General features: G+C 46.4%; 1 protein-coding gene across 1 annotated transcript in view; it reads right to left on the reverse strand.

The window, feature by feature from the left end:
* Nucleotides 1-23,394, reverse strand: part of RO60 (Ro60, Y RNA binding protein) — a 446,084-nt gene that overhangs the window by 192,857 nt on the left and 229,833 nt on the right. Inside the window, exon 5 of the mRNA XM_085601530.1 lies at nucleotides 11,357-11,494. Within this exon, the coding sequence (XP_085457656.1) occupies nucleotides 11,357-11,494 (138 nt within the window). The remainder of the gene's footprint in view (nucleotides 1-11,356; nucleotides 11,495-23,394) is intronic.

Here is a 23,394-nt window from a genome sequence, read left to right on the forward strand (position 1 = left end):
TGGGGTTTAGCTATAAAAGCTGCCTCCTAAGTTCTTGTTATGCCACTGCTATAGAAGCTGCAAACAATTGCACAAATATCTGTTGTAGGAGAGTAGGATCTGCTTCTTATAGTTACCCCCCACTTTTTGCTGATGTAACACTGTTTTCGACTTAGTCTGACTGGGATCCTGCTATCCAGGACCCCAGTCTAGCTGCTTTCTCCTCTAAATTGATTGCATGTACTTTAGGTACACTCCAGATTGGATTCTGAGGTACCCTTATAAGTCCCTAGTATATGGTATACTATGTACCCAGGGCATAGGTACCCCAGAGGCCTCCCAGGGGCTGCAGCATGTATTGAACCACCCCTGAGAGACCATTCTAAATGACACCACAGGTCTGCTACAGCAACCTCTGTAAGGTGGTGCATGCACCCCTTACTTACATACATCACTGCACATATAAACCTATCAGTCACCCCTATGGCAGGTCTTATCAATCCTGAAGGCAGGGTTTTGGATTTTATGTGAGGGTGCACCTGCATGAGCAGAGCCCCTATGCAGCCTTCGGAACCTATTTTCCTGGGTTGTTTGTGATGCAGCCATCCATATATATTTAAGTGCATTATAACCTCGCGGTAAATGCTAACTTTAAAACAGCTGCATAGAAACATGTTGTGTTTGGTGTCAAACACCTTGGAATCATACCTCCCCGCCAGTAACTGGCAAGGGAGGTATGATTTCACCCTCCTAGAGGGACTTATGTGACACACCAGGCTACCCGGTACCAGCTTTCTCGACCTGGGCATCACAAAATGGATGCTCGAGCAGAAGAAGGTTTGACAATAGGTTTCCTGTCACAGGGAGGTGTGACCACCTCCCAGACAGGTTTTAGTGTATTGGGGCTGGGTGGGTGCACTCAGAGTGCTTCGAAGTCTGCACTGGGGGCACATTTGGTGTCCCTGTGCATAGTCCAGCTCCAACCGGTTGCAGTAGCCATTTGCTCCTGCTCTGCTGCAAAACTGGACAAAGGACATGGGTGTAGCCACCCCTCTGTCCTGACCCTACCATAGGTGGGTCCCCAGAGTTTGTCCCACCCCCTTCTTGGGTATAAAGTAGGAACCCCTGACTACAGGACTTCAGATTTTACCTGGACTAAACTCTACTACAGAAACCAAGTACTTCAACGATCTGCACGACGCTGGACGACTGAAGAATCTCCCTTTGGAGTTACTCCCCTGCAAGGCAGGCACCTAAATGCATCTGACCGGTTTGCATCTCCCGAGCTCCTGAGGACTCTGAAGATTTCTGCAACACAGGAGGTGGGTTCCCGAGGTCTCTGAGGTTGATCTGCGCTCTCAGCAATTCTGAGGCCCGTATCCCTCATGGGGACCGTGCAACCCGAACCCCTGTGCACCACGTACTTTTGCAGCAGCATATACTTTTTGGCGATCCCTGAGGCTGTGCTTTAGGCTACTTGTAGTCCTGACCCCGAGCAGTAATTCCACCGAAGATTTCCGGCCTACACTCCACGAGTGTTCCGTGGGCTGGTATTTCGTGATTCAGCTTGACACTTTTCATCTTCCCGTCAGCAGCACTTTTTCGCTTCACGCCACTGAAAACAATGAAGGTTTCCAACATCACTTGACCCCTATGCACCCGGCTCCTCTGGGATAGGTAATACGGGTATCTTGGTACTCTCAAGGGTGCTGGCCTTAGAACCTTCTATGTTTAACTGGGTTTGCTTGAAGTCCTCTCTGAAGTGTCCTTAATCTTTAAAATTCCAACCGCGACTTTCCCATAGAGTTGTATGGAGCTCGTGTCTGTGTTCACACACTGCACCTGTCCTCCGTGGGTCCCCGATGCCACTACCTTGGGTGGTTCCTTGGGGTCCGAGCGATTCTACATGCTCTAGGCACTGTGTCTAGTCAAGTCGTGGTTGTTATACCACTTTTAGTATATGGTTTGGTCTCCCCCTAGAGCCCGCTGTGTATTGTGCTATTTACTGTCGTTCTAGTGATTTAATATAGTGTGCTTTGTTCTCTAATCTCATAAAGAGGTTAGTAGAGAGTGTTTAGTAATAAATACATATATTTTATATATCCCTTGTGTGGTTCTCCTTTCATTTGGTCATTCAGGAGGTTCTGATCTGGTAAAACAAGCTGCTTTACATTCCTTCTAGACTTACCCTGAAGGCTGCTCTCCATAGCTACCACTAGGATAGCTTTCAATAAAGGTTGTCTTTAACCTAATCATCAATAAGAGTTGTTTGGACTGGTACAAGGTGCCCACTTTAACTAGTGGTCAGCATATACCAGGCCAACTTCTCGCACGTGTAACTTTTTTTCTTTATTTTCTCTACCTAAAGAACAAGTTACTTACCTTCGGTAACAGTATATCTGTAAGAAACATAGGTTAGCTATAGATTCCTTACCTTAGAATTACCCCCAGGTGTCAGACTGGATCCGGAAAGTTTTTCGTCAGTAGTACCCCTGCGTGTCGAAAGGTGGCATCGGTCGGCTCTGCATTGGTCGTTGGCGTCGTGGTCGTCGGAATGACGTCGCGGTAGCTACTTAGACGCCGCCCTCGCGCGCTGACGTCAGTTCTGTACACGACTTTCCACACCAGAAGCGCAGAGCCATGCAAAACACTGACCACTAGTGCACAAAACTAGGGCCCTGAAAGGAAGTCTTTAACCCTAGAAGTCAGCTCGCAGAACGGGGAGGATGGGTGGGGCGGTAAGGAATCTATAACTAACCTATGTTTTGTACAGATATAGCGTTACCGAAGGTAAGTAACTTGTTCCTCTGAAAGAAACAGTTAGTTATAGATTCCTCACCTTAGAATAGATACCCCATTAAAACCAACCCCGGAGATGGGTCTGTGAACCTAGTTCACACCAAAAAGTCCTAGAGAACAGAACGGCCAAAGAAGCCGTCTCTCTGGACTTGGCTGTCCAGGCAGTAGTGTCTAGTGAACGTGTGCAGCGATACTCATCTAGCTGCCTCACAGATGTCATTGAGGGGGACTCCACGTCCCAAAGCAGTGGTAGCTGCCGTCGCCATGGTGGAATGGGCGCATAGCCCCACTGGCGGCTCCTTCCTTGCCAATGAATAGCAAACTTTGATGCCCAAAACGACCCATCTAGCACCCACGTAGCCAACAAAGAGCTGGTCATCCACCCGGATTTGCCTTGTGCAATCCAATTAAAATGAAAGCTCACGTTTTGGATCCAGACAGTGGAGCCTCTCTTCCTCTTTGGAAGGATGTGGAGGCGGAAAGAAGGTGGGAAAAGTGATGGTCTGTCCAATATGGAAAGGAGTAACCACTTTGGGAAGGAAAGATGGACGAGTTCTAAGGATAACCTTGTCCGGATGGACAGTCAGAAAAGGAGGTTTGAAGAAAGAGCTTGGAGCTCACTCACCCTGGGGCAGAGGTGATGGCCACAAGGAAGGCAGTTTTCAAAGTGAGAAGTCTGAGAGAACAGTTATGTAGCAGCTCAAAGGGAGCGCGCATAAGATAGGTAAGAGCCCAGTTCAAGTCCCACTGGGGCATTACGAAGGGAAAAGGAGGAAAAAGATGAGTAATGCCTTTAAGGGAGGGATTTACAATAGGGGACTTGAAAAGAGAAGGCTGATCAGGAAGCCTAAGAAAGGCTGAAATGGCCAAGAGGTAGCCCTTGATAGTGCCCAGAGCAGAGCCCTGCTGGGCCAAAGAAAGGAGGAACAAGAGAACCTCAGAAAGAGGGGCAGAAAGGGGATCCACAGCCTTTGCTGCGCACCATACCAAATATTTGTTCCATCTACAGGCGTATACCGTCTTAGTGGAGGGACGCCTGGCTGCCAAGATAACATTACAGACTTCGGGAGGCAGGTCAAACGACATTAAACTGCCGTCTCTCAATCTCCACGCAAGGAGGTGGAGGCTGGACAGGTTCGGGTGGTGGACCGTCCCCTGCTGCTGTGACAGAAGATCCTCCCGAAGAGGCAGTTTGATTGGAGGATCGATGAGATCCTCCCGAAGAGGCAGTCTGATTGGAGGATCGATGGCCATGTGTAGCAGCTCGGGATACCAGACTCTTTGTGCCCAATCCGGAGCCACAAGAATGACTTGGGCCCAGTTGAGCTTGATCTTCTTAAGCACTCTGGGCAGAAGTGGTATAGGCGGAAAGGCATATAGAAAACCGCGACTCTACTCACGACGAAAAGCGTTGCCTAACGAGTACCGCCTTGGAAATTCTAACGCGCAGAATAGCTGATATTGCGCGTTCTCTTCTGTGGCGAATAGATCTAACCACGGCTTTCCCCACTGTTGAAAGAGTCCGTGCACCACCTGCGAGTGAAGATGCCATTCGTGATCCATCATGCACCTGCGGCTAAGTTTGTCCGCCCTGGCGTTCAAGGAACCTGCCAGGTGTTGGACCACCAGGGATATGCCCTGATGTTCCAGCAATGTCCAGCCACAACCCCACCCCGCCTTGTTTGTTGCATTACACATGGTAGTGGTGTTGTCTGTGAACACCTGCACTACTCTTCCCCGGACTGAGGGAAGGAATGCTTTGAGTGCAAGACTAATCGCCCGAAGCTCCAGAAGGCTGATATGGAGCCGGAGACCAGAGGCCTCTGATCTCTGCCTCCCCCATGTGCCCCCCCCATCCCAGAAGTGATGCATCGGTCACCACTGTGAAATCTGGTCGGGGAAGGGAGAGGGATCTGCCGTCGATCCAATCCTGGTTCGTTAGCCACCACTGAAACTGATGTGCAGTGCTCTCCGAGATCTGGACGCAATTGGACAGGTTCCCCTGATGTTGTGCCCACTGGAACTTCAGGTCCCACTGCAGAGCCCGCATATGCCATCTGGCATGGTCCACCAGCAGGATGCAGGAGGCCATCAGGCACAGTAGCCGGAGGGTCATCCTGACCGAAACCCGGGATAGAGGCTGAAAGATCGGAATCATAGCTCGAATATACTAGACTTACTGTTCGGGAGGATAGTCTCGAAACTGCGTCATGTCCAGAACCGCTCCAATGAAGAGGATCTTCTGCGAGGGAGTCAGGTATGACTTCGGAACGTTGCTGGAGAACCCCAGCGATTGCAGGAGGTAGGCCATAGTCTGGAGGTGGGAGACGACAGCCTGGGGCGAGCCCGCCTTCAACAGCCAGTCATCGAGATAGGGGAAGACTGGAACCCCTGATCTGCGCAGATGAGCTGCGACCACCGCCATCACTTTCATGAACACCAGAGGGGTGCTGGTAAGGCTAAAGGGGAGCACGGTAAACTAAAAATGCTCGTGGCCTACCATGAACCACAGGTAACGCCGGTGGGCCAGCAGGACGGGGATGTGAAAATAAGCGTCCTGCAAGTCCAACGCTACCATCCAGTCTCCAGGGTCGAGGGCAGACAGGACCTGAGCGAGTGTCAACATCTTGAACTTCTCCTTCTGGAAGAAGCGGTTGACGTTCCTGAGATCCAAGATAGGACGCCGGCCTTTGTCCTTCTTGGGCACCAGAAAGTAGTGGGAATAGCAACCACAGCCTACTTCTGGGGCAGGAACGCGCTTGATGGCTCCCTTAACCAAGAGTGCCAAAACTTCCTGTTGGAGAAGGGCCAGATGATCCTCCGACATGCGATGGTACCGAGGTGGCATGGATGGAGGGTTAGTCTCGAAGGGAAGGGAGTAGACCCTTCGGACTATCAGCAAAACCCACCTGTCTGAAGTGATGGTGCACCAGTGGGGGAGGTGATGGTGAATCCTGCCACCCACTGGCGTTTGGTGGCCCTGAAAGATCAGACTAGGAGGGTTTGGAGGCTGCTTCAGAGGGGGCTGTGGTGGACTGGCCCACCCGCTGGCATCCCAGAACCATGGAGGTGGTTCCCTCGTCCCCGGCCGCACAGGGGCTGAACAGCTCGTGCTGGCCTGTGGCTCTGGGCAGGACATGGTGGGGCACCCCTTCCGTAGCCACGAAAGGGGCCAAAAGAAGACTGCACAGGGAGGGTGGTGGGAAGGCCCAAGAACCTGGCCGTACTCGTAGCCAGACAGTCCTTAAAGCGCTCCAGCTCGTTGTCTGCCTTGTCGCCAAATAGGTGATGGCCATCAAAGAGCATGTCCATAAGAGTGAATTGGACATCCCCGAAAAAAACAGTCAAATGGCTACCGACGTGGAACTCATACTGCCTAGTGAGTCGCTGCGTCTCTCCCTTCGGCAACTGCGCGAGAGAGTACAGCCGGGCCACCTCCAGGCACTGAGGAAGCACTTGCGCAACCATATCCCATGCATAGTGGGTGTAACGGCCCAACAGACATGCAGTGTTTACTGACCGCAGTCCCAAGCTGGAGGAAGAAAACATCTTCTTCCCAAGATGAGCCAGCTTTTTGGATTCCCTAGCAGGTGGAGCGTTAGAGAATGCGCCCTTGGAGATAGAGGCTTGGAACACCAAGCTCTCAGGGGTGTGGTGTTGGGAGAGGAAAGATGGGTCACCCGGAGCCGGGCAGTGGCGTCGGGCAATCATTCTATCAACAGGAGCCCCTGTGTTGCCCCTGGACCAGGTGCCCAAAAGGATGTCAGTGAGGGCTTCATTAAACGGAAGCAGGGGCTCCGAAGAGCTCGCTGCCGGTTGAAGCACCTCTGTCAGGAGGTTAGTGCTGACTGCCACCATAGGTAGCTCGAGGTGAAGAACCTTGGCTGCCCTACACAACACCACGGCGTAAGACGCTCCCTCCTCCATAGCCACGGTAGGAGGAGACAACATGCCAAGGTCTGGTGAGGCATCCAGACCACTGGCTTCCCCAAGTTCATCTCGCCAGCCCGGTTTATAGCCTAACTGGTCAGTCAGAGGGTCTCCAGACCCCTCCCAGCCCTCCTCACCCTCTTCAGGTTGCCAATCTGGTCTAAAAAAGCCAGGCTAGAACAAGGGCACAAAAGTACCTGCCGGATCCGGCGTCGGTCGACATCAAGCTGGGGTCGATGTCGGCTGGGGACACAGCCAAAGCCGGTTGCGGACGTGGTGCTGGTAGAATCAGCGCCGGTGGAGGTGTCACAAGGTCGACCGACACCGATCTCGATCCAGGCCTGGATTCAAGGGGACCCTGCGGCGCCGGGGCCGAAGCTGCCAGCATCGAAGGCCCAGGGCCCTAGGCCGAGTATGTGGGGCCCGAAGGTGCGCCGGTGGAGTCAGGCTGCCCAAAGATGGCATGCATTGGTTTGTAAAATTGACAAAGCTGGGCAGGGGTCTCTACGGGTCCCGGGAAGGAGGGGAACGCCGGAGTCGACCCTTCAGGCTCTGCACGCGGAGCCGCGAGAGGGGCACCACCTGCACACCCGTCGCGTCGGACAACGAACGGGGAGAAGTTGAAGAGCGATGATGCTTCTTCGACTTCTTCTTGTGCTTCGACTTACCTGACCCCGAGTACGAAGACTTGGGAGAAGAATAATGGTGGCTCCACGACCGGTCCCTTGAGTTCCCACATGACTGGGACTTCGAACGGCATGGAGCCGACTGCCGGGCCCCGAGAAGCTTTCGGGATCGCTCCTGCAAAGACTTTGGATTTATGGTACGGCAGTCGGGGCACGACTTGGGGACGTGATCGCGCCCCAGGCAAAACAGGCACACGCGGTGTGGATCCATCACCGACATCAGTCGGTTACAGGAACCGCAAGCCTTGAAGCCAGGCATCACTCGTGCACCAGGAGTCGAAGACTCAGCAAAAACGGTGTTGACAAAAGTCGAGAAAAAGTCAGTCAAAAAGTGACAGGAGGTACTGCTCTCTACGGATCTGCGCAGGCTGGCGCGGAAAAAGTAAGAACTGAAGTCAGCGTGCAAGGGCGGCGTCTAAGTAGCTACCGCAACATCATCCCACCGACCACGACTTCAACGACAAACGCGGAGCCGGCTGACGCCACCTTTTGATGCGCAGGGGTACTGCTGCCGAAAAACTTTCCGGATCCAGTCTGAAGCCTGGGGGTAATTCTAAGGTAAGGAATCTGTAACTAACTGTTTCTTTCAGATACATATTTTAGGCTGAGAGATCTCTGCACTTACAACCCCCATTGAATATGACGATGTTTGGATGTTTTCAAAGTGCAACATATTGGGTGTAAAGTAATTGGGAATGCTTGATGCCATTTTTACCCATTTAACCTAATTCATTGAACCAGACGTATGCCAGCAGCTACAAAACTACATTGACAAGGGCACTTTTCTAACCAATGCTCTTGGACTTTTGCTCCCTAAGAAGTTCTGAGACGGCATTGACAGATATCTGGGAAAAGGCATTAGAGTTCAGAGACCAGGGTTCCACAGCAACTTTGATTTTTATTAGAGTTGTGTACAGCCTTAGACACTGTGGACCACGAGTCTGCTCTATTGTCTGGTCTGGTGTAATGGCTCAGGAAAAGGAGGCGTTTGCCTTAAGTCCCTTCTACAACATTGTACCCAATAAATCAAACCTAGGCAATTTTTCATCACACATTAGACTGCAGTGACCCAAGAATCAGCTTTATCGCCACTTCTTTTAAACTATGTAGTTCCTCACGCGCCACTGGAAAAAAAGTAGAGTTACAACATGCAAAATGCATGCTGGTGAAAAGCAACTGCTGGTAATGCCAATGATAACGTCATATTGGCTGGCTATTTCAAAGCTATAAATAGCAGGATGAATGCCAATGGGCTCTGCATTGACACCATCAAAACAGAACTGCTTATGTTAAGTAATGATCCTGTCTCTACATAAAATTGGCCTCCAGATCTCAGTCCTGTAGCCATTCCTGTTCAAGTGCTTTTCAATGTTGGGAATTCAATCTCTTTTGGTTCTAACCTCTGCACCCAAGTGCAGGCAGTATTTAAATTAGCCAGGTACCACTTCTACATTGTGACTAATATTAGCCATCTGCTATAAGCAGAACATTTTACGCTCCTGATATATCTAGAATTTACAAAAAAATACAGTTAAAGTTAGTGTTATGGTTCTGGCTCAAATGCACGGAACCACTAAAATTAGCCAGTTATGGTAAGCAACGCGTACAACGCATGACATAACTTGTGTCCTCCACCATGTTTAACTCTTGCTTGATTACCTCTTCTCCAGTGACTTTTACAAATGGGTGACTTGAACATGGCTTGGCAACGCTTTTGTTTTTCAGTGAATTTCAATTTTTTCAACAGTGCACTTTGCCTGCAGCCAACCCTCACTGCAACCGGCAGTGGAGGTCTGGGAATAGCCAGCCAGCCCCAGCAGTCTATGGCCTTCAGGTATGCTCAGAAGGGGTTGGCGGCAAGGTCGGTCGGATGCAGGAAGTCAACTCCAGCCTGCGGCAAGGCCTTGTTTCCAACCAGCACAAGTAGCCCAACTCCTGCTGCATGCAGCCTTTGGCTCTCCTCAGCCCCTTACACCCCCCTCCCTCCGCCTTATCATATGCAATTCACAATTTTTATTTACAAAATGGCAGACAAATTCACTGCCTAAAATGTATCATGCAATCATGTTTTGATTTGTGAATCACACGCTATTTTCTGTTTTGTTTCCTGGGATAGTACTCGAGATTTCGACAACACTGGGCACCCCAGCACTCCAGCGGGGTCGGGCACTTCTCATGGTGCCCCCTCCCACCCCCAATTGCTGTGGAAATTTTTATTTCCCAGTGCTAAATTCACAATTTTCAAGATGGTGAAAAAACTTTTACAGAGCCCTTCTTCAGCCAATCAAATCACATTTCTCAAACAATTTATAAATGCTTATATTGCACAACCTACTATGCAGATTTACACCGAATCAATGAAAGCATGTTTTTTGAGTAAAGTTCTACTCTCATGCCAATTATAACGTAATCTGTTCAGCGATTTTCACAGTAGGTGCAAGCAAATTCCCCCCCACGTATTTCTCCCCTAGTATGGACCTGCACAAAAATTGGCATGCAGGACCTTAGCTGACTATGCCAAGCAACTACCAAATTTCGTGCAGATCCATTCATTGGATTAAAAGTTATATGGAAACCCAAAAATGCTCTTTTGCACTCAACAAAGACCCAAAGTCTTTGTACTTCACTAGGGGGTTTCCACTAAAGGCCTTAACGTCGGAATTTCAATGACATTTTCCTAATAACGGTCGGTGTTCATGACGTTTTCTCCCACAAAAACCTACTTCTAGGATTTTCTTTTCATTGGCTAAAAATAATCACAACATTTGTGAACGTCAGCAAAATTGTAAAATGTTTTTTTCAAAATAACCAAGAGTTTGTGGTACTCAAACTTTCATAAGTGCAATCACTCACAGGCGAATTTAAGAAGTAAAAAAAAATACCTCATGGTTGCACAAGAGGGAAAAATGAAATGACTGTGACAAAAGTCATTAACATAAAAAAAACTTCCTATGTCGTTCATTTTGCCACTCACTACCTTTAAGCAGCCCTTGGTGATAAACTTCAAGGGAATTTGAGCCATAAAGTGCTAAAACCATAAGGGAATCATGAGTCATACATAATGCGATAAAACGTCAAGAGAATCTCAAGCCCTAAGCCCAGTTCAAAACAATAAGCTCTTTGAATGCACAAAATTTGTGTCGGTGCATTCACAAACACAAATGCTCCAGGGTTTGATACATTTAATCGGACTAACTAAAAATATTATGACAGGTGGATAAAATCGTATGCTTTACAAATCTTGGAGACATCATAGGGGCATTAATGGCAGCATATTGCCTAAAATGTACTAGAATTCTTAGTCAAGAGCGGTTTTAAATGCAGTGTCTCAATTTGGTGTCCGATGGCATCAGAGAAGATATGTACATTTCTGAACGTTACATTTCATTTTTTTTCATTTTGCAGAGGATGTAAGTGTGTGAGAAGTAAACCTAAGTGATTATTTAATGTGCACGAGGTGACAGAGCCTGGTCTTTCTGACTTTACTTCCAATGCCTTCAAAAATCCGAATACAAAAGCAATCGAAAACATCATACAGGATTCAGCAAATTGAGCTAACACTGTATGCAAACAAGAATATATTTCGAAAGAGGTTATCACCTCCACTGGGGCACAACACATGCGATTGTTGAACAACTCTGTGACATGTTTGCCTGTCTGAAACGCTCAGAACACTGCAAAAAATATTCAGATTGTTCTTTAATAGAGTTGAAGCTCAAGAGTGGTTGCTAAACTTGTATACCTGGGGAGGCTTCCATTGTGGCTAAATTCTGAGACAAAATCAAATAAAGGTTGGCGGGTGTGTATAATGCGTAGAATGTCAAGGCGGATGTTTCTTTTCTGTAGACGGCTACAGGGGATATTTTCCCCATTACTTTTATTCATCGTTCACAGTGCTTTTAAGCCCCACTGGAATTAGTTCCCCATATCAACGACGCCTGGATTACTAATTTGTTAAATACCTTAAATGTTTTATAAAATGCCTGGTCGAGAGCTGCCAAGATGGTCGGATCAGGAAGCCAGTGAAGCTTGCCCCTGTTGCCGTGTCCTTTTTTGTATGTTTCTAATGCAACCAGGACGTGGAATGGATGAATCAGAGCCTGCAAAAACAAGAAAACAATAACATTTGCAGCTGCTTATAGGAAGCAGTGAAAATTGCTTAATTTTTGTTAGATCCCTTTTTTATTTTCACTGTCCCACCAGGGTTTATGTTAAAACAGAGGCCCTCCAAAAGGGGTAAGTTACTTGCCTGTAACAACGTTTCTCCTGTGTTGGTATAGCATATGGAATACTATTCTTGGTAGATCTTAGCATTTTAATGGATCATTAACTTTTTTCACATTTAACACGTTTTGTAGCTTTTCCAATGTTGTTGCTAACAAAAAGTGTACCATTCTGATGACATCATAGAAGCTACAGGGGAACTTCAGCCTTTCCAACATCATCTCTGTTTCGGTTTTGCAGCTGGAATGGATTGCCTACAATGCTCAATATATGCAGGGATAGAAGAAATGGACCTTGTTTTGTCTCATATGCGTTTCTTGTACAGCGCAGAGACTGCCCTGCTCATTAGTTGACTTTCGTGGTATTGAGAAGCAGACTCCCATTTGCGGGTTCTATGTTTTCATGCTGGAGGGCTACATAGGAGAAGTGGGCCGTGTGCCCTTCCCTGAGAACCACGTGAGTGTGGTTAATGTCAACTGTAGATTGTAGGTTTTCCTTACAGTGATATCCGCGTAATCAATGTAGTGAAGTCAGTGGCCTGCTATATTGGATCTTTCATGCAGGATGGCTCTGTAGAAGGAGAATGGGCGAGAACTGCAAATTTTATTTAGAGACATAAGTAAAAGTTAAAAGACATCTATATGCAATAATTGGGTATCCAGAGCGCTGTCTGAAGGTGTGCAAGAATGTCTGGTCCTCTGCTCCTTCTCCCAATGTTTCTCTTTCCAGTGTCTTACGGTCTCTGAGTTTCCCGGATCCACTGTCCCTATGAGTCCCTGTCATTTGCCTCACGGCACCTCTCACTATGCCACCTATATCTATGTATCCTTCTCCCCATCTCTCCACTTCCAGCTGCTTTATTGTCCCCAAGCCCTCTACTCCAACTTTCATACTATTTTGCACCTCTATATCTTTGCGGGTCCAATTCTCTGTGTCTGCTTGTCTGTTCACTGGAACACGTTCATATGAACCCCCACGTTCTCTTCTGACTATTTGCTACTGGTGGCCAGGTCAGTTGCCATTACAAAACAAGCTGTTTCTTCATGGAAAGTTAAACCTATTGATGTGTTCTCTTTTCCAGTCCACCACGACAAATTCTTCTACATTTGTGATGTGACTTTTACCTTGTCGTCAAATGAATCAGTGCTTTATATCCATGGGTTGGTGAAATCTTCCTCATATTTGTTCAGGTTTCAAGTGGAGTTGACAGAACAGGACCCAAGGGATGCCCAGTAACATTATCCCAGGAAGGATTTCCCTGGCTGCACATAGATGAAATGTTTGTACTGTGATTTTCTTGCTGGATTGTGTATTTTTGAAATCCATTCTTCAGATGAAAATGCCTACCCTGTAATAGTTGTCCATGATTGCCCCTAGAGCTTTTTTTTCCTGACGGAAACGAGAGGACTTTTCTTTCTTGAGGGAGAAGCCAAATTTGCTGAAGAGCTTGGGACGAGATTCAGTAGAGTTTTTGATGGACTGGAAGGAATTTTCTTTCAACAGTCAATCGTCTAATTAGAAAAATACTTGGTGGCCTTGTATCCACAAAAAGACACTACAGAGCCATCCAATTTCTAAATATTTTTCAGGAACATTTTATTACAAATGGGAGGATTTGGAATTGAGAAAAGCAGCCAGCCACCCGAAGTGCCGATATTTTCAGTGTTTGAGGTGGATTCGGGTTGTGAAAATAAGTATCATGCAGATCTAAAGGCCTAATGAATTCTCCTTCAAACTAGAGTTCAAGGATCTCTTGTAGGGACACCGTGAAAAATAACTGTTTTGAGGTATTTGTTTAACTGCTGTATATCTAAAAGCAGACTGTACTTGCATGACTTCTTGAAGAAGAAGCAAGAATAGAAACCTTCATTTATCTGGGATTTTGGGACACATTTTATGGCATCATTTCCTCTTGATTGAGACACTGGTGTTGGTGCATCATTTTGCCAGGAGGAGTGGGAAGAGATTTCTGAATAAATTCTAAAGTGTGACTAAATCTCATCACATTTAGATGCATCTGTCAGTTGTGCTAGAATTCCATTCTTTGTAGAAATTCAACATTCTCCCCTGCCCTATCCCACAGGAAGATGGTGAAATGGGGAATGTGGGCAGTGCCTGATGACAGTCAGTGTAATCTTGCGCTATCCTTATGGTGTTTTTTTTGCTTCTGGTAGACGAATGGTAGTGGACTCCTTTGCTGCTGCAGATACAACTGTCGATATGAATGTTGAATAGTTTCATACGACTAGTATATATAAGATTGGTTTCCTTTTCTATGTGAGGAATGCCCTCTTCCACGAGCACCTTAAAATGGCTGCTGCAGCCTCTATTGCAAGGCTGCCAGTGACTAGGCAGTATCCACATCTAAATTAATCGAATGCAGTGCTTCAACAAAATGTTCATAAAAGAAGGATTCCTCACAAAGGGCACATCTAGAATCTTATACTGAACTTAAGATCTAAAAGAAGTTGTGCATAGTCAGCGTTGTCGTCATAACACAACTGCTATTTGCAGTTGCCTGAACCTTATTTTGTGATCTTTGTTGTGCAACCAGCAGCAATACAGAATCTGCCAGTGGATGACCAACCAGGCATGCAGGGGTATTCTTCCAGTCCTTACACTTTTTTTCAAGGCATGGTATTATTGTCGCAACTGTAGCAAGAGTCTGCATCGCCTTCAGCATCTCATTCAAAATGTGGTCAGTTATTGGACTGGCTCTGGCTGTTTTCCTTGATGGCTCTTTAAAGCATAAAGGAAAAAAAATCAGTTTCTTTACTAGGCATTGTTAATTCGAATTTTTGAGGCTACTTCAATTACAGAGTGCAAGCCTCCAATGCAGCGAGACTAAAAAAACATTTGAGGTGGCTAAAATGATCTAGCTACTGAACCTAGCAAACACAATAAGATGATGGACGGAGCGCTGAAACTTTTCAAACACTTACCGCCAGTCACAGATCTGGGTTTAATCCATAATCATTCTTCTGTTCACTAAGCAACCCCAGTTTGGGCCAAGCCATATGCAAATCAGTCCTGAACCTGTTCCTCATGGTGGGAACAGTCCAGCCGAACTGCCAGACCAGGTCCTCCCTGGACCAGAAACAAGCATCCTGGGACTAGTGGGTCTGAACTGTGGTAGCGAAGTGAGCAAAAGAATGATGATGGATTCAACCCAGATCAAATAGTGACTGGGGGTGAGTATCTGAAAAGTTTCAGCGTTCCGTCCGTCATCTCATTGTGTTTGCTTTGTTCGCCCTTAGTTGGCAGGATATACCCAGACATTGGTCCCTTGCTCACTTTGCAACTGGATTCAAACAATCCTGGCTGATAAGGGGTGTTACCCCAAAACCAGTCACAGGTTTCTTGTTTCTGATCCAGGGAAGACCTAGCTTTGCAGTTTGGGCTGGACTGTTCCCATGAGGAACAGGGTCAAGACAGATTTGCATATAGCTAAGTGTGAACTGAGGTGGTGAAATAAGCAAAAGAATGATGATGGATTCAACCCAGATCTAATAGTGACTGGGGTGAGTGTCTTAAAAGTTTCAGCGCTCCGTCCATCATCTCATTGTGTTTGACCAGCTACTGAACCAACATAATCATCCCATTCCGACTCCTTGTTTGATGGGAGTATCATCTTGAAGTTCCCCATCTTCCTGGCCATTGTTGTATTGCCCAATGATCCGTCATCCTGTGGCAAAGGGTCGAAGTCCATAAGCACTGGAACCTGATGGTTATCTTGTTTTGGCAAAGACAGTGGCACCTGTGGCTGCAACTATGATTGCAGCTCACAATGAGGTTGAGGTAAAATAGTGTTTGGTGGTCCAGAAGGACATGTGTAATAATCTTGAAGCACAAGTGTAACACCTTAAACACGCAAATAGTAACCTGAATCATGGACTGAGTGCAGTCTGATCGTCCTCTTCATATGGGTCAGAGCCATTTTGCTACCAGTCAACATCTTGGGCCTCATTAAAAGGTTGATATGCCACATGGAATAGTTCTCCCTCATTCTTAAATTTTGGCACTGATTCGAGGTGCAGGTTCTTCACATTTGGCACCTTGCAAGTCTTGACAGTTTATTTGAAGTTATGTTGGATGGCTAGCCAGTCCGAAAGGACAATCATCGTTAGACTCTTCCATGTCCAGAAGTCTACGAGATGACAGTGGCAAGACTTTGATTGGGGAAGCGTGCTCTGAAAGTGTCTTTCTGACAAATGTAAATTTGATACTTGTATAGCGCACTACTCACCCGCAAGGGTCTCAAGGCGCTTGTACGAATACCGCTGTGGAACCGCTGTGACAACCTTTAATGATTTAGAATTGTTGATGATGCCAAATCAATGAGTTATCACTGAGAATGTCACAGACAAGAGTGGTCGTTGAAGGAGTCTTCTGCAAAGTCTTCATCAACGCTTCATCCTCATGGAATGAGACATCCTCGTAGATGGGGTAATAGTAGATACCAGGGTTGTCGTCAAACAGTTCCTTAGATATTTCATTGACGGGGCTGTCAACAATGAGCTTGATGTCTTCCTTGCTGATGGCATAGCTGCTGCGGACAGTGTCTTGATATTCATCTGTGTCATTATCACGACAATGCTGTCATTGATATTATCATCAATGCCGGTGACAGAAATGAAACCTTTTCTTCAAAAGCGTAGCTGGTGTACACATAAGTTTATCAGAAGTAGGCTTTACCAGAGGATATTCGCGAAGTCCACATGTCAAAAGATTGACTCCTGTTTCCGATAGATTTCTGGTCAACCTCCTTGGGGATCTTAGCAGGAGCTCCTCAGAGGATGATGGTTTTTCCTCTGATGGTTATTTGCCAGATATATTTTGCTCTGAGGTTATGGAGGTCCAACTTACACCCCATTGGGTGGGGTTTATCTATTTTTCATTGAGGTGAGTAGACTACTAAAGGGACACTGTTTGATGACTTTTCAGGTTATGATTTGCATTACACTGCTTTTGAATTATACTGTGAGACTTGCTACTCAACAGGAATCATTCAATCATTTAAATGTATGAAAGAACCAATGCTAGAAAAAGAGAAACTTCTAGAGTAAAAATGATTCTGGACTTTCAAGAAAACTTAGAGAGTGGTCAGTGGAATCCTTGGTGGTAGGATGCAGGCCTTAACATTCAGGCCCGAGCGGAGTTGGGTGCCAGGGCAGAGGTCTTTTGTCTGACACATGCATGGACCAGTTCCACTCGGGAATCTGTCCTGAGGGAGGTCTAGTTTTAGACTATCCTTATAACAGAGAGTTTGAGAGAGAGCTACGAGTTACAGATTTGTACTGGTATATTTCTTCTCCTTGGCAAGGGGCAGAAACCACATCCCAAAAGTTAACTTTAAGATATATTTTATAATTTAAAAAAAGTTACAAAGAATAGTAACAGACTACTGACACACATGAACACAAGCTCACAGTCCCAACTGTTGATCGGTTGTCTATATGCCCGTTTATCTGTTGTATTTTTGTATACATATAGAACTCTAAATTCGCCATGAACATAAAAAGGCAGCATGTTGGCACTAAATTAAAAAAGTACATAAATTACCAAAACAAATTTACTACCGGAAACACCTGTTCTCCATCATGTCTGTAATCAAATTATAAACAATGAATACATCTGTATGAAGCATCCCAGAACATTTTACCAAGGCAAAAAAACTCTCTCCCAAGCACCATTTATTTATTTTTATTTTTACGTTGAATAAAGTTAACATGTATAAGTATAATAAAATAAACTCGTCATAGACTCAAGAATGCAAAATTCACACTGTGTAGCACTGCTGCCCATACTCCATTTATTTTGTCCTTTTCAAAAGGACAATGTTAGACCACAATCGGTGGCCATGAGGCAAGCACCAGTAACTGGCCTAAGTCGTGGGGGTTGGGGTCATTTGTTTCTGATGGCCTGGAGCCAATCCTAATATGGCTCCGCACTTCACCATTGGGAAATCTCTCCCTACAGTAAAGTATAGGGAAACATGTACTAAATGTTAAAAAAATAATAAAAATACTTTTGTTGTTACATATTAATGTGAATTTGTATGATATATTTATTTTAAATGTATAAAAAAAGTTACAGAATGAATAACAATTTCAATTTAAAATGTAATTATTTTGAATACATTAAATTAACATTATTTTTCTGAAGTTAAAATTAAACAAATTCCACATAAAGTAAAGAAGTTACATGCTTTTTTATGTATTAATCATTACAAGTGATGGGTAGAATTAAGAGTAATTTAATTATATCTTAATTCACATAAATGTTATATTCATTTTTAAATTAAAAAAAGAGTATTAGAATATTTAACAATAGCATAATAAATGCTTTGTTTTTCATTTGTTTAGCATGTAAATTAAATGTCTTTTTAAAAAAGAAAATTTAATTCAACATTATTTCCCATTGGGTTTTATTTTAAGTCCCTACCTCTATTATTCTCTACAGGAGGGTGTTGTAGTACCAGTGGTTGGACATATGCGGTGCTGGACTTACTCCAGCTCTGAGCTGAAGTACATTTACTAATGGCTTGTGTCCTTTTTAGGGCTAAACCTACCAGCCAGCCTAGCTTCCTGGTTTGCTAAAGACATCTTAGGGACTTTCAGAAAGTTGACCAAGGAATAAATGCCGCCCGTGGCTTAGCATTGGCTTTGTGGATTGGAAGTCACATTTTCTGGCTTTCTATTTGCTGGCTTTATTTGTTTTAGGCTGTCCAACTTGAGTTCGTCCCTCCCGTTCAATTTACTGCACTCCACTATTCCCCAATCTATCCCACTCCACCCCAATCTATCCCACTCTAATCTAACCTGCTCCACCCCAATCTATCCCACTCCAATCTAACCCAATCTACTTCAATCTGGCCCACTCCAGTCTGCCCCACTCCAACCAAATCTGCCCCAGCACAACCCAATCTACTTCACTCTATCCCAATCTACCCCACTGCCCCACTCCAATCTATCCCAATCTACTCCACTCCAATATACCCCAATCGACCTCACTCCAATCTATCCAACCCCATCCCAATCTACCCCAATCCCTTGCACTCTAATCTACCCCAATCTAGCCCATTCCAAACCACCCCCACTCCATTCCATTCCTCCCTCCCTCCTACATCAACCCAATCTACCCCACTCCAGTATAACCCACTCCACACACTCCAGTCTACCCAAATCCACTCCCAATCTACTCCACTTCACTCTACCCCAATATACCCCACCTCAATCTACGTCACTCTAATCTACCCCACTCCACCTAATCTCCCCCAGTTCAATCTACCCCTCTCAAATCTATCACACTAATCTACCCATCATCCCAGGAGCAACGCATCGTTCACCACTGTCATATTTGGTTGGGAAGAGAAAGGGGTCTGCTACTTGCCCAATAGGGGTTTGTTAGCCATTACAGCAATCCTTTGCAGTTCCTTCGAAGATGTGGAGCATGTCAGAGAGATTCCTCATACACTGCGCCCACTGGAACTTCAAGTCTCACCACAGAGCCCGCATATGCCAGTGGGCATGTGTCACTAGCAGGATGCAAGAGGTCGTGAATCCCAGCAGCCTTAGACTCAGTCTCACTGAAATCCAGGATAGAGGCTTAAACATCAGCATCATAGCCTGAATATCCTGGACTCGCCGTTCGGGAGGATAAGCCTAAAACTGCACCGTGTACAGAACAGCTCCGATGAGAGGGAGCATCTTAGTCAGGTGTAAATTTGGCACATTGATAGTTAACCCCAGTGAGTGCAGGGCCCACTTTTAACAGCTAGTCATACAGATAGGGTAAGACTGACACCCCTGATCTCTGCAAATGCGCTGCAACCACCGCCATCACCTTTGTGAACACCTATAGGGCCCTGGCAAGGCCAAAGGGGACCGCAGAGAATTGCAAGTGCCCATGACCTTCTGAGAACTGCACGTAACGCCTGTAGGCAGGCAGGACAGAGATGTGAAAGTATGAGTCCTGCACGTCCAATGCTACTATCCAGTCTCCTGGGTCCCGGGCAGACAGGACCTGAGCGAGCATGAGCATATTGGATTTCTCCTTCTTGAGGAAGAAATTGAGAGGGCACAGGTCTAGGATAGGACAAAGGCCTCCATCCTTTTCGGACACCAGGAAATACAGGGAATAGCAATCATGACCTACCTCTGGCTTTGGACCTTTCTCTATTGCCTCCCCGGCCAGGAGAGATGTCAGTTTCTGGCATTGAAGGGATGGGTGGTACTCCATCAACCTGTCGTAAGTAGGTGTCATGGAGGAATCGTCATGATGGGGAGGGAGGAGCCTCTTTGGACGATCTGCAAAACCCACCAATCTGATGTCATAGACCGCCAGTGGGGCAGGTGATGGCAGATCCTGCCCCTACTGGGTGCCTATGATGCTAAGAGGGCAGACTATAAGGGTTTGGAGGCTGTGGCTGCCGGGAGTGGTGGACTGGCCCGACCTCTGGCTACCCAGCCCATGGGGTCTGTGGGTGCCGCATCCTTGGCCACACAGAGGCTCGGAAGCTTGTGCTCTGTGGTGGCTGGGAAGGGTATAGACATGGCTGGAAGCCCCTTCCATGGCGACAAAAGATGGGTTCATATTGCTGTCATAAGGCAGGCATCCTTCAGGGTCCAGCGACTCCTCCCAATTCTCCCTTCCCCCCAGCCATAAGAATAGGGTTCAGGCTCTGGCTTGGAAGGCATGACTCTAGTCGGCGCCGGATGACGCCCCTCTGGCTCTTTGATGGAGTTGGGGATTAGAATGGGAACAGTGGCACCGGTGGGCACCAACGGCACCGGAAGCATCAGCATCGGTGCCTGGGATGGTCAAGGTGGCATGACTGACCCTGGTCCGGATCCATCTGTGGATCCAATGGACCCGACTGGCGCTAGCACTGGCAGCGTAGATCCAATAGAGGACCCTCCTGAGCCTGCAGGTCTAAAAACATGCCGCCTTGAGCGGGCTGATCAAAAATGATGCGCATGCCCTCATAAAATTCTTAGAGTTGAGCGGGGTCGCTTCTGCTCCTGGAAACTCAGTGTGGCGCGGAACTGACCCAGGGGCTGGCTCAACTGCGGAGCAAGCTCTTGAATGCCGGCGCTCTCTCATCACGTCTGCCAAAGGACGAGGTGAAGTCGAAGACCTCTTTGACTTCTTCCTCTTCTTTTGCAGTTTAACTTACCCGAGTGACCCGACGACATTGACTCCGACAGGGATCTCTAACTCCGTGACGCTACCGGGACCTTTCTTTCAACCGGGAACAAGATAATTGTGGCGTCGCACGCTGAGCTGCCAGGAGCTTCAGGGATCATTCTCTCAAGGCCTTCCAGTTCATGGTGCAGCAATCAGGGCAAGCCTTCCGATTGTGGTCGCACTCGAGGCTCCAAAGGCATACAAGATGCGGGTCCAACAATCGAGCGGTGACAGGCGCCCGAGGGCTTGAAGCCGGCCTTCTAAAATGACATTCCTGCCACACCAGGAGAAGATCTAAAAAAAACCTTTGACAATAAGTCAAAAAAAGTTTTGTCAAAAAACGACTATGTTAGCTCTCTCCGGATCTGCGTTGACTGGCACAGAAAGAAAAGAACCGATGTCAGCGCACTGGCTAGCAACTAGATAGGTACTGCGCAAGTCACTTCCAACGCGAACAATGCCAAGGACGTCAAGCGGAGCCAAACAACGCCACCTACCGGTGAGCAGAGGCACTGCTTGAGAAACATTTCCTGATCCAGTCTGACACCTAGAGATAATGCAATAGGTAAGGAATCCGCGGTTAGAAGTTTCTATCAGATACACCTAGCAATGTAGTTCCAGTGCTATGTTCTGACCTGAATTCTGATTGTGAAGGATGTAAAGGCACATTGGTATCCTAATAGGCTGACAGTAATCGATTAACATGCTTCTTCCGAATCATACCAAACGTCGGCAACAGCGAAATGGGCCGATAGTTAGACCAATCTGTGACTTTCAAATGCGGTTTCTTCAGTTGTGGTACTACAATCACGTGCTTCCACGCCCAGGATCGTGAATCCTTCGATAGTGAGGAATAGAGAAGATTTACCATGACTGGAGAAAACGACTGGCTAATCTTTCTCAAAATATCAGGCGGTAAAGGGTCTAATGGCAAAAAAGACTTTGTGACGTTCAAAAGACACATAAAATGTATATTGTCCATAGGAGAAAAGGTTGCCAAGAAGCGCTCAGGGGAGTCAAGAGAAAAAGAACAGGCTTCCCCATCCCAGGTAAAGGTAAAAGAAGCATAAATATCCGCCACTTTTTTAACAAAAAGAATCCTCCAAATCATTGCAATGCATCTGAGAAAGCGACGGAAGAGGCAAGAAAGAAGCAGGATGCATCAGAGACTTCACAGAGTTTGGAGCATTAGTGATTTTATCAGAGAAGTTGCCCGGGCAGTATGATAGGCTCTATGATACTCACTCATAACCAGCTTAAAATTTGTTTTATCCTCATGGCAATAGTATTTACACCAAGCTTGTTCGAAGCGCTTACAGGTTTTCTTAATGATGATAAATAATCATTATACCAGGGGCAGGTAGATGAGTTTCTAAGTTTAGAACCCAATGTCAATGGGAGAACTGAATCAAGTTTGGACCGCACCCAGCAGTCAATTACTCCAGAAAGGGTGTCCATATTCCCGACTCTTGCAGATGGAAGCAAAATATGACAGGATTACATTTAGACCAGTGTCTAAAAAGGGTCAAAGCACCAGATGGCAGCTCCCATCCTTAGCAACAGAGATTAGAACTGAGACCGCATAGGGATCAGACCAAATAAGTGGTTTAGAGGGATCAACCAAGGCCGATGAGAGATTGGGAAAAAAGGGTCAATTAAGTGCCCCGCTCCATGAGTAGGCATGCTAACTAATAGCTGTAAATCCAGGACCATGGAGCAAAGGGAGAAAAAGTCTCCGCCACCTGTGAGCTCTATATACCCACGCGCCCCAGTAGGTGGTAAATATAAGATCCTGAGAAAGTACAATTTTAAGCCAGTCAGACTGAGAAAAGATTTTCTATTTTACAGTGATACCTGGACATGAAAATAATAGCAACCCCACTTTTTTTCCGTACGGTCACATCTCAAGATACAATACTCATCCAGTAGAGAGACAGTAAATGGTCATCAAGCCAGGCTTCAATGAGAAAAACTTCCATGTAATGTTTAACCAGTGATTGACAATTAAGGCTGAAAAAATGTTATGTTACCTTTCGGAAATCCCCTTGAAAACCTGCGACAGGACTACCCCTTACAGCTATCTTATCTTCACAGCAAAAGTTGCAAAGGTGACAGCACACGTGATTGTTACAGAGTCAATACTAGACTAGCAGAGCGACGGCACAGCAGGGAGTAGGGGCTCAAAGCTGAGAAGGCAAGTAGATGAGGCTATCTGGTATACAGGTACCAGAATTCCTGGCCCCTGGGACTGTTTGGGGATGGACGGGCGCAGATTGCCTTGCCTTTTAGTGCACCTTCATCGTGCCAGCAGCACACTCGCCCACCATCACTATTTTTAGAGCTTATGGGCTGTGTAAAATCCCACCTAGTGGCAAAGACTAGAACTTCAAACTGGCTCAAAAAAGAACAATACAACAAAATGGCTGCCTAATCCACCCATCAATTGTAATAAATGCGGACTGAGGGCAACAGTGCTTTCAATAATTGAAAACCAAAACACATCCGGGCTCTACCATGCCAGATCAGAGTAGCAATTAGTATCAACTTTGAGTTGCAGATTTAATGCCAGCGCAACATAACAATATAG

The sequence above is a fragment of the Triturus cristatus genome, chromosome 4_2 (assembly GCF_964204655.1).
Source record: "Triturus cristatus chromosome 4_2, aTriCri1.1, whole genome shotgun sequence".
NCBI classification, from domain to species: Eukaryota; Metazoa; Chordata; class Amphibia; order Caudata; family Salamandridae; genus Triturus; species Triturus cristatus.